Source organism: Aythya marila (genome assembly GCF_965140915.1).
Source record: "Aythya marila genome assembly, chromosome: 16".
Taxonomy (NCBI): domain Eukaryota; kingdom Metazoa; phylum Chordata; class Aves; order Anseriformes; family Anatidae; genus Aythya; species Aythya marila.
Window position 1 is genome coordinate 6471594 of NC_139057.1, and position 26287 is coordinate 6497880.

Below are 26287 nucleotides of genomic sequence, written 5' to 3' on the forward strand. Positions count from 1 at the left end.
CCCTCCCTTCTCACTGACAACCGTTTTTGTCTATTGTGTTTGAAGTTCAAGGCAATGTCTCTCCTTTGGTTGCTGAGCAGTGCATGTAAGCGCTTTATTGTGCCAGCCCCTAATGCCAGGATGTTTCTTTTTCGGTATCTCACGTAGTTCCTTGCTCCACCTGTTAACCTAGCTAAAACCTGTATTTGTGACTACGATATGTTTCCTTCAGAGGAGATGTTCTACTGCTTCTGGGCCTTTCAGCCTTTTTCTCCTTTCTTCATACCTCCATTAGAAAAGTGAACTGTTCTCTCTTCAATTGCTCATCTTCCCCTCCTCCATACCTCCTAAGTTTTTTTTTTTTTTTTCCTTGATTTACTATTGGCACGTCTCCTCACTTCACTGTCTGCTGATTAGCACCCTTGGTACGCTTGCAGTTGCACTAGGTCAAGCCTCACCTTACACAATGGAGTCATTAGGAGTTGCAGCTTCCTCTCATTTTCAACACCATTGCACAGAGGAAAGAACGAAAGGGCCCACTTATAGGTTTAGGCAGTAATTCTGAGGTAAAACAATTTCCAGAGAAAGGCTTTGTTTCTCAAGTCTAAAATATTTTTGGAGGGCATTCCAGCCTTGCTGAAATATTTGTGCTTCAAAGAGAAACATTTTTTTTTAAATGAACTTATTTATTTATTTATTTTTAAAAGGGGGGATGGATCATTTTGATGTGTTGAAACAAGACTAATTTTTCAGCCTGAAATGACTTATTTCATTATGTCCTTTTCTTCGGTATACAGATGTTTAGGAAAATTCTTTAATGAAACAAAAATTTGACACTTTTTTTGTCTTTTGCTTATTAATGAAATATTTCTGGTTGATAGAATCAGAATCATTTAGGTTGGAAAAGACCTCTAAGATCATCTAGTTCAACCTTTGAACTAGCACTGCCAAGTCTGCCCTTAAACTATGTCACTAAGCACTATGTCTACGTGGTTTTTGAAGATCTTCAGGTAAGGCAACTCAACTACTTCTCTGGGTAACCTGTTCTCATACTTCATAACCCTTTCACTGAAGAATTTTTTCTTAAGACCCAACCTAACCTCCCCTGGTGCAATTTAAGGCCATTTCTTCTCGTTCTATTGCTTTGTGCTTCTGAAGTGCACTTGTCTCAGAACTTTTTTTTGAAGTTCCACAAAAACACAAAATAAGTTCATGCAGTGTTATCCACAATATGCTATTGGAAAACTCATGTGGATTTAGCATGTTTAAAAAGTGGGTAAGAAAATGTCTGATTTTTGGCATTTGAAGTCATGCCTGCAAGGGCCCTGGTGGATGTGAGAAGTAGGACAGCAAATCAGGAGGCTGACATGGAGGTTCACATTTGAGGTTGGGCATGAAAACCAAGGAAAAATCTGTTCAAAATCTCTGTAAATCCGAGACATCTTAATTGTCTTTTTAGGCTAAAAAGTCTAATAAAGCATGACAGGCTTGTGCTGGAGGGAGTGGGACTAGTCTTAGTGATCGTGGCCAGCAAGTCAGACAGGCAACAGCACTTTCAGCAAGGTCAAAGCAAGGCAGGGTATGCTTCTCCATGCAAAAGATGCACCTGCTTGGCAGCAAATGCACTTAGTGTAAGTACCAAAATAGAAGGAAAAGAGTTTTCAAAATCGTCTTTGACACCGTCTTTTTCCTATTGCCAGAGTTGTGTATGTTGCTCTGAAGTAAAATAAATGTTTCTGATATAAAACATTTACTTTGTGTATCAGTCAAAAAAAAAAAACACACAGTGTTCTGGCTCTTGCGTGTTGGTTCAGAACCCTTTTCTGTATTGTTTTCTTCTTCACTGGAGGTTGTGTATATAAGTACAGAATTTTCCCATGTGTTTGCTGCAATGCATGATCCTGGCATATGTTTGAATCAATTAACTTGGAAGAAAAAAAGAAAATTACACCAGAGCCTTTAATAAAGGAAGGTGTAATTAACGACTTCAGATTAATTGAAAATGTTTGCTCTAAAAGTAGCAATTGAGCTCTGTTCTGATTAACTACTTTCTCACATACTTCGTAGCCTTGCAGAAAATGCTGTTCAGCAGAGAGCAGAGGGAAAAAAAAAGCCTATCTAATATCTCTGTAGAACCTTTATAAGAGAAACCTGTCATTTTCCCATTCTAAAATATTCTGCAGTACTGTAATTACATTATACAAAAACATTCCTTGATTCTTTCATTTAAAAGGAAAATCAGTCCCTCAAGGGCTGGAGACTCAAAGGGAGAATAGGCCAATATTACAAATTTGATTCTGGATGAACCAGTTGCTATTTTATTTTAAGCAAATGACTTAGGAGAGCTGTCAAAGAAACATGCTTCCCATGATTTCATTTTCCATTTTTTGTGAAAAATTTCAATCCTGTCATGCTGGACATAGAACAGTCAGAATTGAAAGCATTAAAAGACAGTCTTTCAAAAAATATTTCTTTAGAAGTTCTGGACTTAGTTGGACCTTGTTACGTTATTGACCTTTGTTAAGCTAACATTCTTTCAAAGAGTAGGAGATATTTTTTAATTAGTTCAAATGATTAAAAATTGTTTATATTAACATATATTGACCTTTCTTTCCATTTGTATTGCCTTTAGTAATCTTGGGAGAATTAATTTCTAATCCCTTCCCTCCCACACATTTGCTGTTGTGGTCTCTCTGGGTGTGTCTACAATTTACAGCAAGTGTGAGCTTAAGGGGTCTTGTTCATGAAGCCGTTGATCCTCTGTGGCTGTCAGATCCTGGTCTTAGGCACAAATTTCAGACCTTTCTCTGGCATCTGAAGACCTGCCTGCAATGTGAATGGGTTGGCCAAGTCTCCATCCTATTGCTCTCCACAGCTTGTCTCTGACTGCAGCCCTAGTTCAGGATGCCTTGCCATTAGTATAGTACAGAAAAGCTGAAATGAGACCCACCATCAGAACAAAGCTTTTCAATTCCTGTCATGTTTTTAAAAATCGAATTTTGGGGATTTTTTTTTTGTCTTCCTTTTTGCTTGTATTTGTAGCAGAATAAATTTCCAAATATGAAGAGTCTGCCTTTCAGCCACATCTGTTCAGAAATTTTAATCTAATTTCCATAAAGTTTTGTGTTAATAGAAGTCACCATACACAGTAAGGGGAACCAAGGTTTATTTTGTTTGTAGCTGCTAAAAAACTTTTGTCAAATCTGGGGTTAGATTTCAAGAATGTTTTACTGTTAATCCACTCTTCTAATCACTAGACTCTCTTCAAATACAGATTACAAAGGCAGAGTCTAAAATACTGTTCATTTTTACAGAAATCTTGTAAGATAACCTGCAGGTGCATTTATGCTTTGATCCAATATGCACATACTCATGGTAGAGTTTAAAGACATACATTAAAGATAGCTGCTGTGCATAAAAATATTGCTGTGAAAATTGCCTATTGTATTTGCAGTTCTTTAGGCAAACTTTGCCACATTTAGTATAGAATTTGTTTTGTTAACTAACGTGTTAGATGTTGAGATAGATCCAATGTGCAGTAATAGATCATAATTTTAACATTCATGGCTCAGTGACTTTAGGAAGTCTCTGGAACATAAATATCAGTTCAAGAAAAGCAAACAGCTTCTACTTTTTTGTCTTTTCACAGAACTGCCATAAGGAAGCAAAGCATCATTATTGTTTCTTTCAGTTCTCAGCAAAAAAAAAGGAAGTAAGACTTAATAAAAGCCATTGGCTGTAAGATTTTATGAGAGAGAGAGAGAGAGGCAGAGAAAAAGGAAGAGAACGAGAACCTTGCTGTAGAAAAGCAGGTGTGATTCATGAATAAACTATAGTTTGTAACCCTATGGGATACTGATGAAACAAATAGAATTTTCACAGACATGGATAATACAAGAACACAAGACACTTTTTCACAGGTAAAGACAGAAACTGTTATGGCTTATGTGAAAGTGCTATTTGTTGTGCATAACTGAAGAGGTGGCATACGAGAAACTGAAATGACTTTGTGTTTTATTGGTAGGGAATTTGCAGTAGATTGTTTAATGTAATTCATTAGCACATAATATGAGCGTGGACTGGTTTAATATATCAGAAATTGTTTGCAGAAGGTGGTTATGAAACAACATTTTTCTGTACTCTGCTTTATTCTTAAGAAAGTTGAAATGTGCAAGGTTTTCCTGATACGAAGGGGGAAAAAGAGAAGATCTGTCTTTCTATTGCTGCTAGAGAGGATTTATTAATACTATATATTATCTGCACTAAAAATTTCCATAAGGTAATTGGAGGGGGAAAATAGTGTTTTATATTATAGGCAAATGCAGTTTTTGATAATCATACTGGTATTTGATAAGATTGATATGTCAGAATTGAATATACATCAGCTTGCAACACTACTGCATTTCTCTGAGAGTGCATGACAGATATATAGTCTTTGTAGCATTCTGCTGGTTTCAATACTTGCATGTTTGAAAGTCTGTTACCTGGAGAATTAAGCCATGGAAAATTGCCCTCTAGCTAGGAAAGCTGATAGCATGTACTGGTGGAGAGTCCCTGGAGTAAAGAGCAATTAGAAGGAAGGGGTGTGTTATGTGTAGGTTGGAGGTGTGATGGAGTGATCTAAGTTGTTTCTGGGCAGCTACCAAGAGTGGCTTAGCTTGCAATTACTATGTGCTTTGAGAAGAATATGGTATCTAAGGAGAAGTCTGCTCTGTTGGTGTACTTCTACTTTTATGAGATGTTCACAGAAAGGTTTGCTAGGTGAGGCTCTAGGCAAACTCAGGGTGAGAACACAAATGAGTATGAAGCCTCTTTTGGTTTATCAGCATCTTTGGTTCATCAAAGAGGAAGGAGGGCATGGGGCATATTTTGCATTTTGTTCCCTCCATGCAACATCACCGTGCATGGCCTTTCAAGTGTTTTTTGAGGGCAGTGTAACAGGTCATCCAAAGACTGAGTCAGCTTGGCAGATATTAATTGCTTCACCTGAGGAGATGACACCTGAAATGTAATAAAGTTACAGGTCCCATCTGGCACTATTCAGTGTAACGATGTGCTGGGATCTATTTGGAGAAGCTGTTGATGACAATGCTGTTGAAAAGGCACACATTCAGACTGGCAGTGTTTTCTCTTTCTTTACTGTCTACAGCCCCTGTGTTTATTGCCCAACACTGACGCGCAGGCCTGAGGTGCAGCTTATGAATCATTGCTCTTATTTTGGCAGGTACTGCTGGGGAGGTCAGGGGCAGCACAGATGTGGAAATAACCAAATGCTTGCTACCAGAAAGGGCTTACATGAATGAGAATCAGAAAACAGGAAGCTGTAACCAGATGGTGATATTTTTTCCTTTCTTTCACTCCCCAAGGCCTGCAATAAAGCATGTGCATAAAGCTCAGGTTGTATGTTCACCAAGTGATTTGCAAAGCTAAATTGAGCCTGAGAAAAATGTTTGAAACTTTTTGTGAACTTCTCTTAAAATCTGACTGCATGTCTTTCTGATGCTTTTCATCTAAGTCTTCTGAGGACTGATGTAAGGTGGAACAGTTGTCAACCCTTTTGCTTTTCTAGCCTGCTTTACTTTAATCAACCATTTTAAAGTACTTTTATCCCCATGGCTTTCCCATACAATTTTTTTTTGCTAGACTTTTAGTTAAAGGCCACCTCTCTTAGGTGATTCTTTTCTTTTCCTGGTCTTTTCGAAGGTAGCTTAAAGCAGATATTCACTGTGTATATATGTCAAGGGATCAATTCTGTTTAAATAAGGCCAAATGATTCCATATCTTCTGACATATATTCATGAACATGTACCCAGCCTCAGGAGGAGCTCCTGTAGCTTTGGAGATGGGCTATTTTTGTGAGACTACAAGTAAGAAATCCAATTTTCTCCTGACCTTCTGGGGCTTCTAAAGACTTCACATATTGGGTGGTCAGTCCAGCTCAGTTATAGATCTGGAGCAATCTGCTCCTTGCAGCTAATGTCAAGTGTTGATCAGAGCAAAGGACTTTTGAGACAGGTCAGGTTCCTTGGTCCTGCTCTTGTTTTGAACCTAGATAGTGCATGCTTTCTGGAGGCCGCATTTATATTTAAAACCAGAATCAACTGTAGACAGAGTTAAACATCAACGTGAAAATACTCTGTGTAGGAATCAGAGCTTGCTTTTCCTTGATCCATCTAAAAAATCCTCAAAACATGGGAATATCTTTCTTGTGTAAGGTAAGATCAAAAGACCCAGGGAGACTGCACTGAGTTCTCTTACATTTTCTAATCAGTTGGAGATAGCCCATTGAACAAAGAACAGGGGAAATGCCTGTGGGAGAGGGGCTGAAGTGCATCCTCAGGTATGTCTTCCTCATCATCCTTACAGCAGTAGGTGCTGACATCCCTCAGTGAAATTTCTTGCTACAGAGCCATTTGGACCTTTATCTGTCTTGTCTCATTCTCAGTGTGGTACAACTTCCTGAAGCACAATATATGTCGTCAAAGATCTTTTTGAAGGGATTTTTTTTCCCTGAGTTTAAGAAAACACTTAAAGACACAGTATAACTAGATGTACAATGAGCTGGTTCCAGGAAAGTTGACCTTGGAAAATGGAGTCTGCTTTTGTAGGGAAGCCTTAAGAACTTGGTGAAGTTGTGTAAGTTGTGTATATATAGACAAGGACTATATTCTGCTAGATCTGTTGGAGTATAAGGGGAGACTATAGGAGAGGGGGAGGCAAGGAGAAAGAGCCTCTTTTTACCTAAACATTTTGTTATGATGATTCATTAACAAACCAGAATCCTGGGATGAAGGGGGGGGAGGTGGGAGGGGGGAAGGAGGAGGAGGTTAGGTAAGAAATGAGACATCAGCAGAGAGATACTATTTTTTTTTTCCCTTAAGTTTCAGACCTTATTTTGAATGGAATATAATAAAGAGTTTATTCATTAAACATTTCAAACAGTGTAGAATTCATGGAGACCTGGTAGTTCTCACTTAAACATTCATGAAATCAGTATTGCCTTCTCTGTTTTGCACTTCATACTTGTTGCTTAGCACATGTTAACTAATGTGATCTAATAAACCTTGAGTATAATGAATCGTGTATTGTTCAGCTTTTAATAATTTTAGCAGCCAAATTCTTGCTTGATATGCTTTTACAAGACGCTAGGGCACAAGATCAGATTGTAAGTCTGTGAAGAGAAATATTGCATACTTTTCTCCAAAATAATTAGATGTCACTGCTTAATAGTCTGGTAATCTTTGTTTTATCACAAGATTAATTGGACCATCATGTTAATAAGCAAATATGATAATCCTTGATAGTTCTTATCACTGTGGATTATTTTAATTGCGACAACGAAAGGCATGGAACATTATTATTTTAGTAACAAGCCGAAATACTTCTATATGAACTTCCTTTATTCTATTTTAGTCCATTTTGTAGTATAACATTAAAGTTTTACCTTAACACACCAAGAAAATACACAGTAAATTCATGCTTACTAAGTATTGTTTTGAAATGAAGTGTCATTTAATGTATTCAGGACATGTACTACATGTTTCTGTGGTGGCAGGGAACTGAAATCAATGGGAGTTTTACTCCTGTATTCAGTGTGCCGAGCATAAAACTATAACTGAATGAAGGCTTTGGAAAATATTCCCATAATATCTACTTCAAAGGCAATCTGCACCTATTTACTTAATTCAGTTGCATCCTCTTAATTCATTTGTACTGACGACAATGTTCAGCAAGAAATAAAGCTATCTTATCACATTAAAAAATTACTTAAAAGAAAAGATTCACTTTGTTTACATTTTTAATGTAATTTGTGTCTGTAGAGGCCACCAACATTTTGGAGGAAAACAGTGACAGTGGAAGAGATAAACTTCATTTAATGCTTAAGCATGAAGGAAAAAATGAAAATTGAGTGAACCTATATTTTGGTATTGAACATGGAACATGTTGGCCATCCTTCACACAAGCTGGAAACTATTTCACACTGAGAACTTCTGCATTTTCATTGGTGTGCCTTGCTGCAGCCCTGATAAAAACAGTTGAAAAGCTTTCGATAAATGTTTTCCCCTCCTATTCACAGTAATATTCTTTCTTTGTATACTTTTAGAATAAAATAAATGGGCCAGTTAACTTTTTAATTATTACAATCTATGTGAGAAACAGAAAAGTTTCACTGCTCATTGTATGGTGCAGATGCTGTGGTTTGTCCCTCTACAAACTTCACACACATCCAGGAATCTTGTGGTGTGTCAGTGTATGGCAGGAGGCACACGGGCACTTCAAACATGCACCTTTCAGGCACAGAAAACTTCTTATCCTACCTAAATATTCTGCAGTCTCAATTTCTGTTGTGAGCGCTGCTTGTGAAGATATTTTGGTAGCTATTTGAAGAAAAACAGTAGCAATTCAACAAAAATACCATGTTAGGATTGGTTAAGTCAAGGTTGCACCTACTTAATGTGAAGTGAAGCAGCAAAATCACAAAATCCATGAGTTTTAGCAATAAAACATGTTTTTAAATAGTCAAAGTTCTTTCTTTTATTTCTTTGTAAGCAACTGGACTGAGATATAAAGAAGGTGTGAGGGGAAAACTCCTAAAATACTGTTCAAACTGCTGTGAATTTTTATTTGGAGCTTTAGTACTGTAAGACTGTGTCTTTAGACTCCAAGATTGCTGCTTGGAAACATCCACCTTTGCTTTAGTTGTTAGTACTAAATAAACTGGATTGAAAGTTGGAATCTAGTGTGGGGCAGAAAGCAGAATAGCCATTGATATACTGGTCCTATTCATCTCAATGAGTGCTGAAGAACCAAAGCACTGTGGGCTTGGCTCTGCACAACTGAGGGCATTCCCTTTCCTGCTTCAGATTGCCCATGCTGTTAGGATAAGCCTGGCTGAAACAGGATCTAGGATATGTAAGTTAGAAATTGGAAAACTTCTTATATTTCTCATGATCTGAAGCTTGCTGCAAAAGGTATCTCCATAGGTCTTCGTTTGCTTGTTTGTTTGTTTGTTTGTCTTCTTGCTTAAACTCTAACCATGAGTGTTCTGGTCTCCCTCCAACCTGCTCACCTCTTTTTGGGAGATGTGGAGAACATCACACTCTTCCAGCAGAAGCCTTTATTAGTGCTGAGTACTGGAAAGATGACAATGTGTTTTGCAGACTATGCTGCCATCTATAACCTCCCAGTGGGATGTTTTATTGCAACAGCGTGAAGCTGTTAACTTGTGTTGGTTTGTAACCTGCTATAACTTCTGAGTCTTTTTCTGAAGAAAATATGTTCCTCAGCTACCCTGTGTGTAGCTGGTAATTCTGCTGAACTTTCTCAAGATACTTTTTTCCACTTGTTGAATTGTGCTTCTCTAATTTGTCAAGTTTGTTTTGAATTTGAATACCCGTTGCAACCCGCTGTGGTTCTTTCCACCTTCATGTCTGTGAATTTAATAAGCAAAATCTCTATTGCCAGATTGTTAGTGAAAACATTGAATAGAACAAAATGAAGTCAGTCTCCTGTGCAACACCACTCAATATACCCTTTGGTTTTTCACCTCTGGTAATTACTTTCCGAGTGTGGTTTTCTGACAGGTTCCAAGTGCTATTAGAACGAGGGTCCTGCTGAGAACGTGAGGGCCCGTTAAGTGGTGATTGAGGGAAACACCGATGTAATTGCTTCATGTTAGACCTATAAATCATCAGGTTTTCAGAGGGGACTTCAGGAAAAGTTTAGGTATAGAGATTCTTCAATATGGAGAAATCTTCAGAACTGAAAGAAAGAATAATCACTTTGTATTGTGCACTGTGCTGTATACATTTCACTAGGATCCAATTTATGATTCAGATTCCAAAATATTTTTGAGGCTAGCTCTTTAGGATTTTTTGATGTAGTACTTAATTTTTACAATAATGTAATAAATTATATGAAAATATCTTTGGGCTCCTTCAGCTCCTGCTGAAAGTGGCAGAATTTCCAGTGTTTTCAGGGAAATCAAGCTACTGTTTGATGAATACCTTCTTTGAATAAATGTTGACAGATATTATTCAGCCAGATATAGATCTGAACAAATAATGCAAAACATTATTACAGATGGATAATTTACTTGATGAATAGCAGCACTGTTTGACAAATAATATTAGTCTATCTCTATGACTGGCTACAAAAGATGGTATTGCCACACAAAAATATCACATCAGTCATCTGTATTGGTATTTCATGTAAATTACAAGTGAAGGTTTTTCAGATACCCCCAAAACATAGAAGACAGCCACTCCCCTACAAATATATGGGAGTACTCAGTACACTTTGGGCCAAGTTCAAGCCTGGTGAAACTGAATACATTAGGAGATAAAAGTTGATAAGAACTGTAACTTTTAAGGCAACCAAGATTGTGCCTGCTGTCTTGAAAATCATTTAAATGACATGTTCAACATGCAGGCAGAGTGGAGTTCAACATCGTACTGTAAAGAAGGCAAATACTCACAGTAAACTACAGTAAACTAAGCCAGTGCCTTTGATTTGGAGGAAAAAAAAAAAAAAAAAAAAAAAAAAAGCATTTTCTTTAAAAGCACAGCTTGGAGAAGGAAGTTGTTGCTTGAAATTTCACCCAAGGTCAATCGCTGCATTGTATCCTGGCACTTATTTTTAAGTTTCTCCACTGTATTTGCTTTCCAGAAAGTGTTGTGTACTGCAGCTGGAAGGCACTGAGTCAACAGAAAATCCCCAGAAGGCTTTACCTCTAAGTCACTTGTTCCTCCTTTGTTAGGTAGAAAAAAAATATATTATTAAAAGCTACATTAAAAAAAAAAAAAAAAAGACTTAAAAATGAATGAAAATATTTCACTATGTTGGATGAAAAAAAAAAAAAGCATCAGGCAAGTATGTTAAAACAGAATATTCATTGTTGTGGAGACAACCAGCATTCAGTCAGGCTAATGCCAAGAAATTCATGAGACCTCTGTAAAGAAATGCATAGTTTCTACTTGGCTCTTACCCCTTGGTTTGAGCCCCCTTGTCTCTTAAAGAACTGATCTTAGCAGTGCTAAAAGGAAGATGCTTCTGTGGAGTGCAGAAGAGGAGGAAGCCCTCCTCCAGTCTTCCCTTCTGGGTCCTGCAGCAGCCAGACACTGGTTTGTCTCCTACCCCTTGCAGCTAACAGAGAATGTTTAACCCTGTTAATGTTTAATAAAGACAATGTAAGGAATGCTTAGCAAGAGCAATTAATAGCTTGACTAGATGTGAATGAAAATATTTCCTCATTTGTACAGGGAGCAGGATTTCTGCATGACATGGTTTTGTTGTCACAGGAAATGATAGAGCTCGGTGCATATTAGCTCTGATCTTCACCTGAGTAAACCTGAAATAATGTTTTACTGAATCAGCCCAATTATTGCAATAATTAAGATCATATGTTTAGCTGACTAACAGCCAGATTTCTTGCTCTTCAATTCCATGGCTGTATGTGCACACATTCCAGGAGTCATTTTGCTTTAGATTACTGTCATATTATTAAAAAGCAGGTAGGATGGTCAATGGAATAAGAATATGCTGAGAAAAATCACATAGCTAAAATGCCTCTGTAGGTAACAGAGAAAAAGGATCAGGTCTTACATGTGCTGAATTGCAACCTAGAGGGCCTAAGGGATGTCCACTGATTCTATAGGGGTCAGTGATGCTGTGGTGGGTTGGAGGATGTGAGCCAGTGGGCGTTACAGAACAAGAGTTGGAAGGAACAGGCCCAGGAAGACATTAGCCTGTCATGCCTCAGTGGTTTCCTGCACTCTGTGTGCCTTCTGCTGCTGTGTTCAACCAGCTGTAAAAGACTCTTCTGATGTGGCCGTAACCTCTCTTTCTTGGTTGATGCTCAGAAGATTCAGGGACCTTTTCTGATATTTACCACTGCATTTGGACTACGTGTAAAACCTTTCATACCTCTTAGGGCCTGTTGTGAGACCATACTGGGTGGATGGAGAGTGGTAGGAAGTCCTGTAAAGTGTCGAGAAAAGTACTGCATTAGCAACTGCCCAAGAATAAGGCAGAAATCTCTCATCTTGCCACTAAGCACATTTTACACTGTATCTTGGACAAATATATGAACAACTCGTCCTATAGAGTAATGGATGTATAGAGAATTCCTGAAGCCCCATGCTCTTCCTTCATCTGTGAGTGCTGATTTTTCTTTAAGATTGGCTAAGTGGCTATACCGAATTTTGGGTGGCTGAAGAAAATTTAGTCTGTATTTAATAAACTTCTTTAACCTGGCAAGTAAATGAATGCATTATTAATGGAATCTCATGTATTTTCTTAATGTGCTTATTTTATAATAGAAAAAAAAGTATTTTCTAAGTCTTGCTATTCAACCTGGTATAGCAGCATTCTGTTTCGCTGCACCAGTCACATTCTATTAGGCAATACAACATGATCTGACTTAGTGGCATTTTGGTGGATAGTTTGACAAAACTTGTTTCTTTTTAAGAAAAAAAGAATGTAACCAAAATAAACACAAATATGAGCATTACAAAAATTGTGATGTGCTGAGAGAAAAGCCCCACAGATACAAAATGATAAAGGGCAAGATCTGTTGCTCAAGTTTTTTTGCAAGTAAAAATACTGTGCTAAGATATCAAAAAACAAAGCCAGATAGACTTCTGACAAATAATTTTGACAGATCTCATAAGCTGAAACGTGCCTTTTTTTGCCTCTCTTTTGAAATGTGTCGTGTCCACCCTCCCCCCACCCCCTTGGCTTACAGATGTGCAGAGAGAAAGAGAGCTAACAGAGACATTAAAACAAGAAGGTGCTGTTAAAAATAACCTGTACCAAGCACGAGATTTTGAGCACTCTCTGGGGAATGCATTAACTGTCAGCAGTCTAACTTACTAGCTAACCTTCCTGAATTTGCAATATAGAAAACAATTTGCTCCTTTTTTGCAAACATTTGTCTTCATACATTATTGAGAAAATTAAGAAATGTTTCCTGTTTTTTTCAAGTCATAGGCAGAATTTCATTCTGGTCTAAAGATGGCTTTGGTGAAAGTAAGCAAAACGAAGAGCTGAATATTTTGTAGATAAAAAAATGCATTAACTTCTGTGAATTTATATGAATACAAATTTTGTACAAAAGAAAAAAAGAGCTTTTGAAAATCTTCAGCAATGCAAATCAGAAACACAATGAATTACAAGAAAGGGTCTTGGTTTTGGTGGATATGTTGTGGTGAGGTTCCCTGGTGCAGGATAGACTATTTGCCTGGAAAGACAGACCTTAAAATAGCCAGTGCTTGGCACACTGCAGAGTATGGAGCTGCACAAGAACAGAGATGGTGGACGAGTCACCGATATCCTGTGGGGAAAAAAAAATAAAAAGACTTCAAAGCTTCATGTTTTGGAAGCTGAAACTCTGTTTTTTGGCCATTCATAGGAAGCACCCCTGCAGATGTGCACAATATGTTGTGTTGTCAAACACCACTGTGAAATTCAAATGAGAATTGAGCTCCTACATTAAATTACGTGTGTGCTGAAGCGAAGGAGATAAATCCTTCTCTTGTTTATGTGAATCAGACTGTGTGTTTGTCATAAGGCTATGATGTTGTCTTTATGTTATTTTTATCCTGGTGCAAAATCTTTGAACCCTTCACCATAGAAAAGGACCTAACAGTTCCAAAAAGACTACCCAACTTCCTATCAAGAATTGCAATCCTGCAATAGAATCTTGCACTTTAAAGCTGGTAGAATTTAGCCCTAAGGAAACGATATTATTCAATTCAGATATATCCGTATTCTTGTTTGCCTACACAGAGCCTGTTCAGTAGGGAATTATCTTGTTAAGATCTAATCGTATACAGTGTGTGTGTGTGGTGTAAATATATGGCCATTTAAAATTCAAATACAGAATGTGGAGGTCATTGTAGAAACCTTATGTGCCTCAGCAAGTATGAATGAATTATCAGACTGCTTTTATTCTTTCCTTGCTGTTCACATTGCTATTTGCAGCTGGGAGCTATGCTATAAGTTACCTTTATATTAGCATTGAAAATTCCAAGACTTTAAAAACAAAATATTTCTTCTTCTTTTACTCCTAGTTTTATTTGTGGGCTGCAAAAAACATGCAGCATGTCTCTTGATCAGAAAAGGGGTTCTTGTGTTGGAAATCGGGAAAGCTAAAGTGTGCTCAGTGTAGTGTGACTGGGAAGAAGAGACAACCTGTGGATTTACGAGTCACTGACCTCTGGGGTGTAGCTGGTTGTTTTACATTGCCCATCAGGCTCGTGCTAAGTGCCTGTGGTGCTTGGATGGGTGGGCAGCATCTTGTTCAGCTGCAAGGCTGCTTTCCTGGGGCTCTGAGCAGAGAAGTTGCTGTATGCGTGGAGAGCTGTGGACATAGGTAAAGGAAGTGGCTGGTCAGGAGAGGAAGGAGCTCGGGGTGGCAAAGCAGCTGCAGCCCTGCTGCTTGCTCCATCTGCCTCTGGTGTCTGGGCAGCTGCTTGGGGGCTGCTGCTGGGCAGTGATCACCAGTTTTGTGTGGTAAAGCTGGTAGGGGGGAGTCCCCACCTCTGCTTACCCATCCCCTCCTGGGCAGCAGCTGGGCAGCAGCCCTCACTCACCAGCAATCCCTGGCTTTAGCTCTTTGCCTTCTTTTTCCTGTTGCAGGAGCAGCAAAACCAGTTGAGGTCTCGGTGCTTCATCCTTGGGGTAGCCAAATTTGGATTTGCTTGTGATACTGAGGTGCTTCTCGCTGCACAGCCAGGGCAGTGCTCCTGGGGAGGGCTTTTCTTATGGGAGAGCCCCACGTGGAAGAGTTTAAAAAGGATGATTTGAAAGAAAGATTTTAGCACAGAAACTTATCTCCTGGTGGGGAGGTCATTCTCCAGGGAGGAAAGAAACATCCTATATTGTAGCTAATTGAATGTTGTAGCTAATCCACCAGATAAAAGAACCACAAGTGCCTGGGCTGAACCTGAGCGTATCTGCTGGAACAAGCAATAGACGCGAAGATTTGGTAAAAGTAAGCAGAATGAGGAGTTGAATATTTTGTAGAGGAAAAAAAAACCAACCCACTCCTTTGTGGGAGTGTGACTTCCCTCGTTAGCAAGCTTCTTACACAAGTCCCGAGCTCTGGTACGTGCTCTTTCTAAATTTCTGGTTCTGCTATTGCTCAGGAATGGCTATTTTACTGGGGAAATCTTCAGTCTGTCTCAGAGGGCTGTTGTTTATTCCTCCTATGAAGGGCTGTGAAAAATCTTCTACAGTGTAAGTGGCCTGGTTACTCCACTTTCCTTTTCTCTTGCTTTATTCTGGTTTGGTATTGCAATTCCCACCCAGTTCATTTTAGAGTAACATAAATTAATGTGTGTAAGCTTATTGACAGTGCAACTTTTTTTTTTTTTTTTTTTTTTTTTTTTTTTTTTTAAGCAAAGGAAAGGGGGAAGTGTAATGCCTGCTTGTTAACGTATTTAGATAAGTTCAAGTGACGGCTGTACCTGGTGGTACAGGTATCAATTTCTCTCCCCTTCACCCTGAAAATTTCGAATGGTCTGATTTTGCTTTCATGTTGTTTATATGCAGTACTTTTCACTACGGGTAAGACACAGGCAAGCATGCAAAATTGATGTTTTCACTTCTTGCCAGATTTTCTAACTAAAAAGATTTCCTCCTGGCAGTTCTGTTTCCAGATATTACCACCCCATCTTCTAAAATTGTAAAAGCCCCTGTATATTTGATATCTTGTGGACTCTCACCAGGTTTCAAAGGGGGATTATATTTGCTGGGCAGGTTGTCGATAGAACATAAAATATGAGTGAAATTGTAATTTTATGGCAGAAACTGTAGCTGCAACTGTCACAAGCAGTCAGTATCCTCAATAGCCAGATGAAAAAACAGTCCTTAAAAACATTTGATTGACTTTTTTTTTCCAGTTAAGCCAGGAAAAAATCCTCAGAATTATGAACATGGTGAAAAATAAAGAAGTGAGCATTGAAGGAGCTTTGCATTTGGCACAGAAAGAGGTGTATGCTGAAAAGGTAAGGTCACTGTTTGATCTATTTTGCAAGACATCCAAATGTACAAACATGTTCTGGAAAGCCTGTGTTTGAGTGTTAGGAGCATATCTGTGCTGCTTTCAAAGCTGCAGCCCCGATTTGTGCAAACATACATTTCCAGTTTATTCCAGCTCAAACCAAATGTGTCTGGTACTAAAGGCTAAAATCTGCTGCTACGGTTGTCCTGTTCAATGGATATCTCATGTAAGTGCTGTGGCTACATTCATGTCATTACCTGGATTAAGTATTTTAAATTTAGATTGGATGTGTCCATACAAACCTCCTTCTTCCCTGAATATGTTACTTGTGTACATTAATACATCAGCCTTGTACTCCTCTACTTATTCCCCGTCCAGTATCTCCCTCATTGCTTTCTATCTCTATCCAGCAGAGAATTCCTTGGAGAACTTTTCACTAGCTAGTTCCCTCTCTGATCGGGGTTTTTGAACCACCCTCCCTATGGGAGAATCTCCAGGAAGGAGTGAAATCTTATGATGTGCTAATGACACAATCTGAAAATTTCTTGCATGGCAGGAACTAATAGTAATTTTGAGACAAACCTGAGCTTTTTGGAATTTTAAAAAATATCTTTCTGAACTGCTTATTAACTTCTTGGCTGGAAAAAAGTAGAAGAAGCAGCAAAAATAAGTACTAATAAAAGTGGCATAAATTTTGCAGAAAGGCTGCAGACAACAAAAATATTGAACTCAGCAGTGTAAGACTATGTGGACATATATTCTCAGAGTAAGAAAAGAAAGGGTTCCTTTTCTACGTTTGCCACATTAAAGATTTTGTGATAGCTAATTATTAGAAATAAATGAAACTTAATATATTTGGATCATGACCTTCCCCTTACTGCATTTTCCCAAAGATGTAAAATTAATCATTGTCCATGCAAACGATATAACTGATGTAAGAGATCAGATATCAAATTGTATACCCTCACTTAATATCAAGGAACAAAGATTTGCCACTTTAATGCACCATATTCAAGGGCTTGTAAATATTTTTCTTTAAAGTCACCAGCAGTCCTTGTTTGCTAGTTAGTGCCTTTAATAAATGACTTATACTCATGTATTTTGAAATGTACTTGGTAAAATTGCATGCACTCTGTTCTTTTCTTCCTCTCCTTCCTGTTTTCTGCTCTCTATTTTGTTTTCCAACCAAATCTGTGATCCCTCCATTAGTTCAGCAGGAGTTGCAGATATTCTGTGAAAATCAGACCAGGAGGGTGCTTCCACATATCTCTGTGTGGAGTGTTTGTACAAAGCCCCCAGCACGGTTTGATCACTGTTTACTGAGGTGATTTCACCTGAGAACATGATTGTATTTGAGTGTACGAATAATAATAATAAAAAAGCAAAACAAAACTACAACAACAACAAGACAACACCACACGCAGTGTGGACATATTGCTGATTTCTGTTCTGTTTTTTAGGATTCACCGGATTTGCTAACTGGCTCACAATTTAACTTTAGTATCTACAAATACAAGCACTATCGGTGGCAGAAACGAATTCTGCAGGTAATTAAAAAAAATCTTACTTTTGAAGAATATTAGGTGCTTAAAATATTAGACACTTAGGTTGCTCAATAAATATTACAAGATGACTTTATACCTTCTGTGGTTCAGTGGGGTGCAAGATAACGAAGAAATATTCTACATTTTACTCCAAAACTATTCTGGGAATAATATCTGAAACTTCTTTTACTGAGCCTCAGACAGGGCTGTAGAGTGAACTTGATCATCTAAGAGGTTGTTTCACCTCTAAGAAAACCCCAAATTTCTCACAAAGATAATTTATTATTATCTTTGCCTTGGAGGTGTTGTTATTTGTTACTTTGCTAATGTAATTTCGACTGCAACCCCTAAAACCTACTTACACACTTGGGAAGAAATGTACCCAGGGATACTCATAATCTCAGGCCCCACTGAAAGTAAGAGGAACTCAGGAATTCCCAATGACAATACACATTTTGGCAGATCTTTCTGAAAATTTTTCATTTCCAAATAATGTGTTTAAGATTTAACAAGTTGTTTTCTAACATTTATTTATTTTTCAAATGCTAAAATTGATTCCCCAACAGGTTCACAAACCCTCCATCACAATATTTTCATTTTCTGGGCCAGGCCTCAGCAGGTGTAAATTGAACCAGGTTCATCGACTTCAGTGCAGTCATTCCAGTTAACTTCATTCCAGTTGAGAATACAAAGCACTGTAAAAAGGTTTTAATTTAAAAATGACACTTTATTTGGTGTAGATACTCGTTCATCACAGATTGTACACGTACTTCACACATTGCACCTTTCTTTTCTGGTGGAGCTATGTGACATGACTAGAAACAGGAGGATTTTCTGGTCAATATTTAAAGATTCTGATTGCGGTTTTAAAAAAACTTGGTTTTGATCCTAGAATTGTGTCCCCCCAGTGTATAAAGAGAGAAGTTCAGTTTTCAGGGCTGCCAAATTGGGCTCTGTGGGGAACATTACATTCCTATTTCCTGGCTATTCCTGGCTATTTGCTAAAATGCAAATGTAGATTTTAAGGCAAATACCTTATTGACTTACTCTGCTCATAAGGTTATCAGTTTTGTTTGTTTATTTGTTTGTTTTGTTTTGTTTTACACACTTTGGAAATTTGGAGCAATTGCAGTCCTCTAGTTACCAGTAGCTATCAAAAGTCACAGGTAATAATGAGAGTGATTCTGCTTTGGAGATTTCCTGCTCTAAACAGAAATGAGGAAAAGGCCATTAGTCATGCCATTAGTTTGTGCTACCACTACTGCTATGGGAAATTTCTGCATTGTGTTTCATAACAAAAGGAGAATTTCAAAAGAATTAATATTTCAGAATGATAAATCGATACATATTCATCTAAAGAAATAGATAGTCATTATAACTGTGTTCCCCCTGTTTGTTTTGTAGCTAAAACAAATACAGTACTGTATCTCGATGATGGAAAGCCATTTTTTATTCTAATCATTGGCAAAATAGATATGTATTCTAAGCTGATCCTTTATCTAAATGTCCTTGCATGGTGATATTGGGGACACTCTCTTTCCCTTCCAATGAAGAGAAGTGACAGAATCAAGTAATGAGAGCTTTCTGTTCCAGATTGATTTCAACACAAAGACAATTTTTAACATTGAAAAAGGAATTATTAAGAAACAGTTCCCTTTCTCACAAGTCAAAGCCTGTGAAGATACTGAAAGAAGACGCTTCAGCATTGTGTTTCATGGGCGACAAGATTATGAGCTGGAAGCAGTGTCTCTTGATGATAAAAGGAAGGTAAGTTTTTATACTGTCACAGATAGATTGCTATGAATAACAGCTAATATTATGGTATGGACCCAGCAGGTCCCAGTCATAAATGGGATTTGTTATGCTGTGCATTGTGTAATCAAAGCAGTAGGCACGTCTTTATTCTGTGTATGTTGATACATAGAGCAAAAGGAACGTGAGTTCAGGATAAAGTTTGGCCACTAAGACTAAAAATCTACAACCAGCTCAGGATGTAACATGAAGATAGATCCATTTTTTTTCAACAAGAACTTGAATGCAGTTGGTCTGACGTAGTTGTATAAATCAAGCAAACAAAACTGATGTCGCACACATTTGGATTTTAACTGAAGTTTTCTAAGAGATTGTTTTCTTTATACGAGACATACATTTATAAAAATGCATACTCTTAAGAATGAATGAGGCTAGCCTCATGCTGTGGGTGGAGTGCGGAGAGGGGGAAGAGCTAGTGGTTCCTCTTTCACCATCAAAACATACTGTACTTATAAAGTTATCAGAGGAAGACAGCCTAGGTATTTGTGCAATTAATTTTTGCAAGATTTTGTATGAACTGTTTCAGCTCCTTTTGAGTTCTAGGCTGAATCAAATATTCTAAGGAGTTCGTGTAATTAGGCTCTACACTGAAATTTGAGAAACTCAAGTTGTGAAATTAGCCTTTCACCTGAATGCAGATACTGACTGTGTTTGGGGGTGGGCCAAGTATTGGAGTTCATGCCATCCCACTGCTGAAGCACTAAAGTCAGATGCACTATTCAGGCTGAGATATAGACTCTTAAAAAACATGGAATAGTTTAGTAAGAGTTTAGACTTTAGTAACCTGTTAGTAAGAAAATCTTTTGCAGATGGGTTTCTCCCTCATGAAGCTTATCAGTTTGCAACATAGGAAGGAACTTTTATTTCAGACAGCACCTCATGGCTAGTTAGCTTAATTTTCAAAGTTTTGTCTATCAGAAAAGCTTAAAGGTATGCTTGTTCTGTGGTAAGAACACTCAGATTAGGCACGGTATAACAACAAGAGTCATTTAAATTCACACCCACCTTAATCCATGCTACTTTCATCTATGCCAAACTTTCATTTTTCTTCTGGGTTCATTTGAGATTTCTAATTAAATCAGTCAAGTACTACTTGGGCTTGAACTGAACTGAACAGAAACTTTGTCTTAGATTGCTTTGTATATGAACTATAAAAGTAAAATTATGTTTTAGAGTAATGCCTCCAGAAGTTTTATTCTCCTTACACAGACAGGTATATTCTCCTTATACAGACAGGTTTAGGATTGTGGACATGATAAAAAAAATTGCAGTTAAGTAGTTAAGCATCATAAAAAGATCCTATTTATTCTAAACAAAAAAAAAAGTAAAAATAAATAAATAAAAATTACCTATTTGGCCAGTTCTTATGGTGTAGACAATGTTTTTGTAGCTGAAAAATCCACCTGTTAGTGTCTGATTCAATGGAATTAATATGGAAAATATGCTCTCTCTCTGGCACTTATTATATAGATAATATACCTTCTGAGCAGAATTATACAGAGTAACTCATACAAAAGACCAGAAGAGTCCTGCTCTAGAAGATCTGCAGAATGTGATGTGATACATGAAGGACTGCTGGATTTGCAGCAGAACAGTTTTATATCCACTGAATGGGTGAAGTATGAACTATATCTTTATGGACCTGTGGGTTGTAGATTATGTTGAATTGTCTGGCAAATACTTTAAGATTTTATTTTGTTGATAATAAGTTAATTGTTTAATTTCTTTTTAAAGTTAAAACTTAGATGCCCAATTTGCATGAGTTGAAAACATTGAAATTAACTGTTAGTGTAATAGTGGTGCCCCAAATGGTGGAGTCCTAGCATGTTATACTAACACAAGTATATAACAATGATGGTTGTCAGTGATTTTAATGATGGCACTTTATACTTACCTATTTACTTTTTATTCAATTTGCAGTCATAGTAAAAGGAAAGAAAGACTGGGAAAGCAGATAAGGAGTGTAGGAGTCGTGCTAGAGAATGTTGACTCGCACTTGCCAAATGGCTGCCCGTCCTACAGAGAGCCCACTCTTCTCTTGAGCCAGCTTCTAAAATATCTTTTTTTTCCCCCATGGTCAGGTATTGCTTATGTTATCAAACAAGAGAAAAAGAGGGGAAAAAAATCCATCTAGCAGAAACTAATGAAAAAATTTAACATTGTAATTATCTGCATGGGGCAATTATCTCAAAAGACTTCACAGTTCACATAAAATGATTTTAATTGTTTTTAAAAGGCTACTATTGTATGTCTTGTAAACACTATCCTCAAGTGTGTCACAGGATTTGTTACCTTGCAACATTTAACAAGTTTGTTAACAAACAAAAATTGATTTTTATTTATCTTGTGAAGCAAAGCCCTTGTTGCTTCCCACTTGATATTAATCCTCTCTTTTTTGGCAAAGTAAATAATGGTGGAAACATCTGGAGATCCGATTAAACTATAAGTCCCTGCTTTAAAGAAAGGAGAGATCAATATAACTGCCAGCTCCATTAAGCAATTCTTATCACTTTGACTGTTTATGTGGGAATAGATGCAATTTATATTTTATGTTTAATTCTTCTGGTGTTGCAAAACTTATTTAAATTCTTCATATAACACCTTAATCAACTAGCCACACCTTGAAGAGAGAGTAGAGGGAAAGAAAGGTCTGATAGGACTGTCAGAATGATAAAGAAATGCATTAACCCTCAGGAAAAGTGAGAATTCAAATGCTTAAATAAAAATAAAAAACACATACAGTAAAACCCTGCACTTGTTGAATGTGGGGCCTTTGTTATAAGCAGCAGAGCAGAATCCTAGAGGAGAGAATGAAGCAGGAGATTTCACTGTCATAGAAACTTTATGGTGAGGCAATTTGTGCCAGGAATAATTTATCGTTTGAATCAGTAATACCCACACTTTGGCATGGTGAATTCTGATGGAAGCCCTTGAGTGGAGAGCATTTGCTCCTTTCTCCCACATGACTCGTGGGAATGAAGGGGACCAGGATCAGTCCTCATGGAGGGAGAGCATGCACAGAGGCATTTCCAAGTGGGAGAGTTATTGGGCTATAAGGCTGTGCACTAACTTATATCCTGGTGGCTTGTTTATAGCTTGGTGGCAGAAAAACCTGGAAGACCCAGAAACTGAAGCTTCAACATATTATGCTCTGATCAGCCACATAATAAATTGTGTTAAAAGCTACCAGTCCTAAGGAACTACCATCACAAGCCAATGAGAAGCATAAAATGAGTCAGGGAGACAGACAGTGGCTAATAAATTAACAGGATGTATGTGATTTCTAGTCAATAGACAGATCTTGTTATTAATTTTGTCTAATTTGATCACAGACATAGTCAGGAAGTTAATATTTTATGTCACTGTTTACTCTGTGTCAGATGAGAGTAAGAAGCCTTTATCTCAAAGATTTTGTGCTTTAGTGTTGATACTTGTTGTCTGTTCCATGGAAGATGGTATTAAAATGTGGTGACTCATTGACAGTAGAAAATTCTTTAACAAAGACAAGGGCTGTGTAAATAAGTAGTCTGTGAAGAATGAACAGAATCTCTATTCCTTGCCCTCCAGGTACTTGGTACAACTACGTGAAGGAGAATTGACTTTGTATTGCATAGGTCTGGGAAGAGAGAGCAAGAATGCACACTCTGTAACGAATACAATTAATTTGTCAGGTGGTGATGTGAGTGTCATCAAGGAGAATGAATGTGGTACCTTTTCAGTCCAGACCAAAGAACACAATTATTTGTAAGTATAATTGGTAATTAATAATCTGTTAAAGCAGAACAATTGAAAACAAGGTCAGCAGAGAATCTGTGTCCCAGAAGAAAATACAGCTAGGGGGGAATGAGGACATCAAATTTATGTAGATAAACCCATAGCCATACAGTGATTTTAGTATTTTAAGATGGAATCAAAAGCACCACATAGTGGAACTGAGAAGGGGCATTGAAATGCTTCCCACAAAGGCTTGTCTAGTCCTTGTGTCAGGAGTCAATGGAGAGATACCAATCGGCTTGATTGCACACGTGTGAAGAGGTTCTGACCAGCTTGTGCACCAAGCTCATAAGACTTAGCACATAGTTCACCTTCCCTCAAGGTGGAGAAGAGGAATTACGAGGTAACTGCACCACAAAGTCAATATATGGCAAAGCTTCAGCTCTCTAACCTTAGACACGTAAGCAATTAACTCTGTCTGAAAAGGTCAGAGTCAGCAGCACTAGGCTCCTTTGACAAGTAAAGCTGCTGAACAACATTCTGCTTAATAAGAAATATCTATGGTTGTATTAGTCAGCATGTTATTTACACTTCCTTACATTTATATATGGCATTCTTAAATTTCAGGTTTCGAATACCCTTTACTGTCCAAAATAACAGGACAGAGGATGTCAGCAAGCTCCAGAATGAATGGGTGTCTCTCATAGAAAGGTACTGTCAGCTGTGCAAGGGTACCTCTCTCTCTCAGGAGGGATCTGAAGGAGACACCTCCTCTGAAGCTGATTACGAGAATGTTACCATAGCTCTGAATGAAGAGAAAGAGGAGGCACTCTATTTCGGTTTGAGTTCTGCAACAAGTGATTTGAACAAGCCTTCAAACTCCTGGACAAAGCCTGCAGAAGGGGAAGCAGCCCTGGCATCACCATCTCCAATTCCCATAAGTAAGGCAGAGGTGCCACCAGCCCCACCTGTGTTTCCACAGCCCTGCAGCCTTTCTCCCTTGACAAAGAGAACTAAAGCCTTTCACTGGGATGTTGTTCCTTGTGATAAGGTAAGGATGAAACTAACAGTAGCTGTAAAAGAGAGGAAAAAAAAAAAAGGGAAAAAAGTAGTTTGTATTATCTTTATAATTATCATAAAAGTACAGCTGTGCCACAAACAACTGGGATGCACTTCTGTATGTTTGGGTAGAACAAAGTAACACTGTTATTTTGTCTTTTTCTCTTCCCTGTTTTTCTTATGTTTTTAGATTCAAAAATCCATCTGGGGATCATGTGATCCATGCAAGAAAAAAATAGACATTTCCAGACTCTGTGATCAGTTCCAGATCCAGGACTTGGCTGTATTTTCAGGCAGTGAACCTCCAGTCAAACAGCACATCCTGTTAGATCAAAAAGTTGCACATAACTTCAGTAAGTGTATTAAGAACTGTATACTCCTATCTGAAGAACTGGGGTGAGAACCGTATGAATTTGCTATTTGTGATTTCTACCGTTTGGTGGGTAAAAGAGACAAGCTTGGGTCTAAAGGCTCAATTGCTGTAAATGTGGTCTTTAATGATGTAGAATAGAAGCACCAAACTGCTCTTCCTGTACAAAATATCTGGATGCGCCCTCAAGCTGTGAAGCTGTTTTCTTAGGAAAGACATGTAAAATCATATATGACACCTGTGAAATCAATGTTAAGACCCTGACTTTAAAGGCTTTCAAAATGTCGTGGGTTGGCCAGGTGACACAAGTCACCAGAAAGCAGGTTAGTAGTTTGCTCTTTGGATGCTGTGCTCAGTCTCTCTCCAACACTGAGTTAAATATTCATGTAGGTTGAAATGGGTTGGTAAGAAGCCTTTGAGATAGCTACAAGCCAGGTTGTAGGAACTCTCTTGGCCTCTCTCTTCAAGCTAACTCAGAAAACTTAGACTGTGAATGACTGTCTTGAATGATCGTGAACTGGATCCTTCCCTCCCATAACCTTGGTATGATTCTGCCAAAGGCCTAACCTAGAACAGTATTTTAAAACTGATGAAACAGTTCAACATGCGGTTCTAGTCTTGCTAATAAAACAATATAAAGGTCTTTCAAGAACTCTAATTAGAAGTATTGGATACTAAAGGAGCAAGAATAATTGTTCTTCAAAGACTATAATGGTTTCTGTTGCAGAGATGGCTTTCCAAAAAGTTCTATAACCGAGCACTATTTTAAGAAACGTTACATGTGTAAAGAATTCAGGGCAGTTAATTTTGAAGTTTTAATGATTTCATCTATGAATATTGATAAGAAGGAATATACTTTGGAGATTGTGTAAAGTTTTAATTGAGAACTGTAAATAGAAATAACTTGTTGGAATTATTACATCCATTGACTAATAATTCGAAGGATTAAAAGGAAGTGAATGATACAAAAGTCTGGTTGTAGATAAAAAGAATCCTGTAATAGCACTTTTATCTGCTAAATTATTGCAGTTTCTTTTAGGAAAATTCTTTCTTTTGGTTTGCAAATAGCACCATTCTTCCCTTTGATCCTTTTCGTCTTACAACTTTTTTCATTGAGACATTCTAAGACCGTTTCTTAATCTTATCCTTAAAGTCCCATCATGTACTTATTATAATGGACAGTACTTAGATCAAAAGTTAATTTGATCCTGAGAATTCTGATTAATCTTCCTGCAAGTGTTACAAACCACAGTCCTTAAATTAATGAATAAAAAGATGAAGCTCCAAAATGCCAGTAGGTTAAAATTTCTTGAGAATTTAAGTGGATGTCCAAACACAAGAGAAAAATGAGAGTTCTGAGAGAAGATCTACACTATAAATTCAAGTCTGGAGTATGAGAAAATGCAGATAAAAGCTAAGTTATCAGGTGGCTTCTTGTTGATAAACTGCCACACAGAGAACAAAGTGTCAGAAAGTGAGAAACAAGAAAGACGCTTTCAGTTTACCAAAGAAAGAATCCAGGGAGGTGTGTGTTAATTCAAGAATGTGGGATTTCATTGGTGAAAAACTGACTTAGGATAGAAAACTGCTTCCGTGACTTGATTGACGTCTGTTTCTCTGTAAAAGATCCAGCTTCCCATATGTAAAATCCTTATTTTGCCTAGGAAAATATTTTGAAACTTAGGACGATGTGGTAATTTTGAGAAAGATTTCGAGAAATGGGTAGACACTGAGCAGTTAATTAATTTTAATTTTGAAGAAAAAAATGTTGATCATTTTTTGGAATGAAAGAAAATTTAGAAA

The 26287-nt window shown here is 37.6% G+C and overlaps 1 protein-coding gene across 1 annotated transcript in view; it reads left to right on the top strand.

Annotated features, from left to right (window-relative positions):
- The first annotated feature begins 3763 nt into the window (after positions 1-3763).
- The window catches only part of LOC309884255 (uncharacterized protein), a 40412-nt gene continuing 17888 nt past the window's right edge, over positions 3764-26287 (top strand). Inside the window, exons 1-8 of the mRNA XM_082773026.1 lie at positions 3764-3899; positions 15885-15989; positions 17446-17532; positions 19123-19296; positions 20812-20960; positions 22909-23085; positions 23683-24106; positions 24305-24467. Of these exons, the coding sequence (XP_082629152.1) occupies positions 3864-3899; positions 15885-15989; positions 17446-17532; positions 19123-19296; positions 20812-20960; positions 22909-23085; positions 23683-24106; positions 24305-24467 (1315 nt within the window). The 5' untranslated portion in view covers positions 3764-3863. The remainder of the gene's footprint in view (positions 3900-15884; positions 15990-17445; positions 17533-19122; positions 19297-20811; positions 20961-22908; positions 23086-23682; positions 24107-24304; positions 24468-26287) is intronic.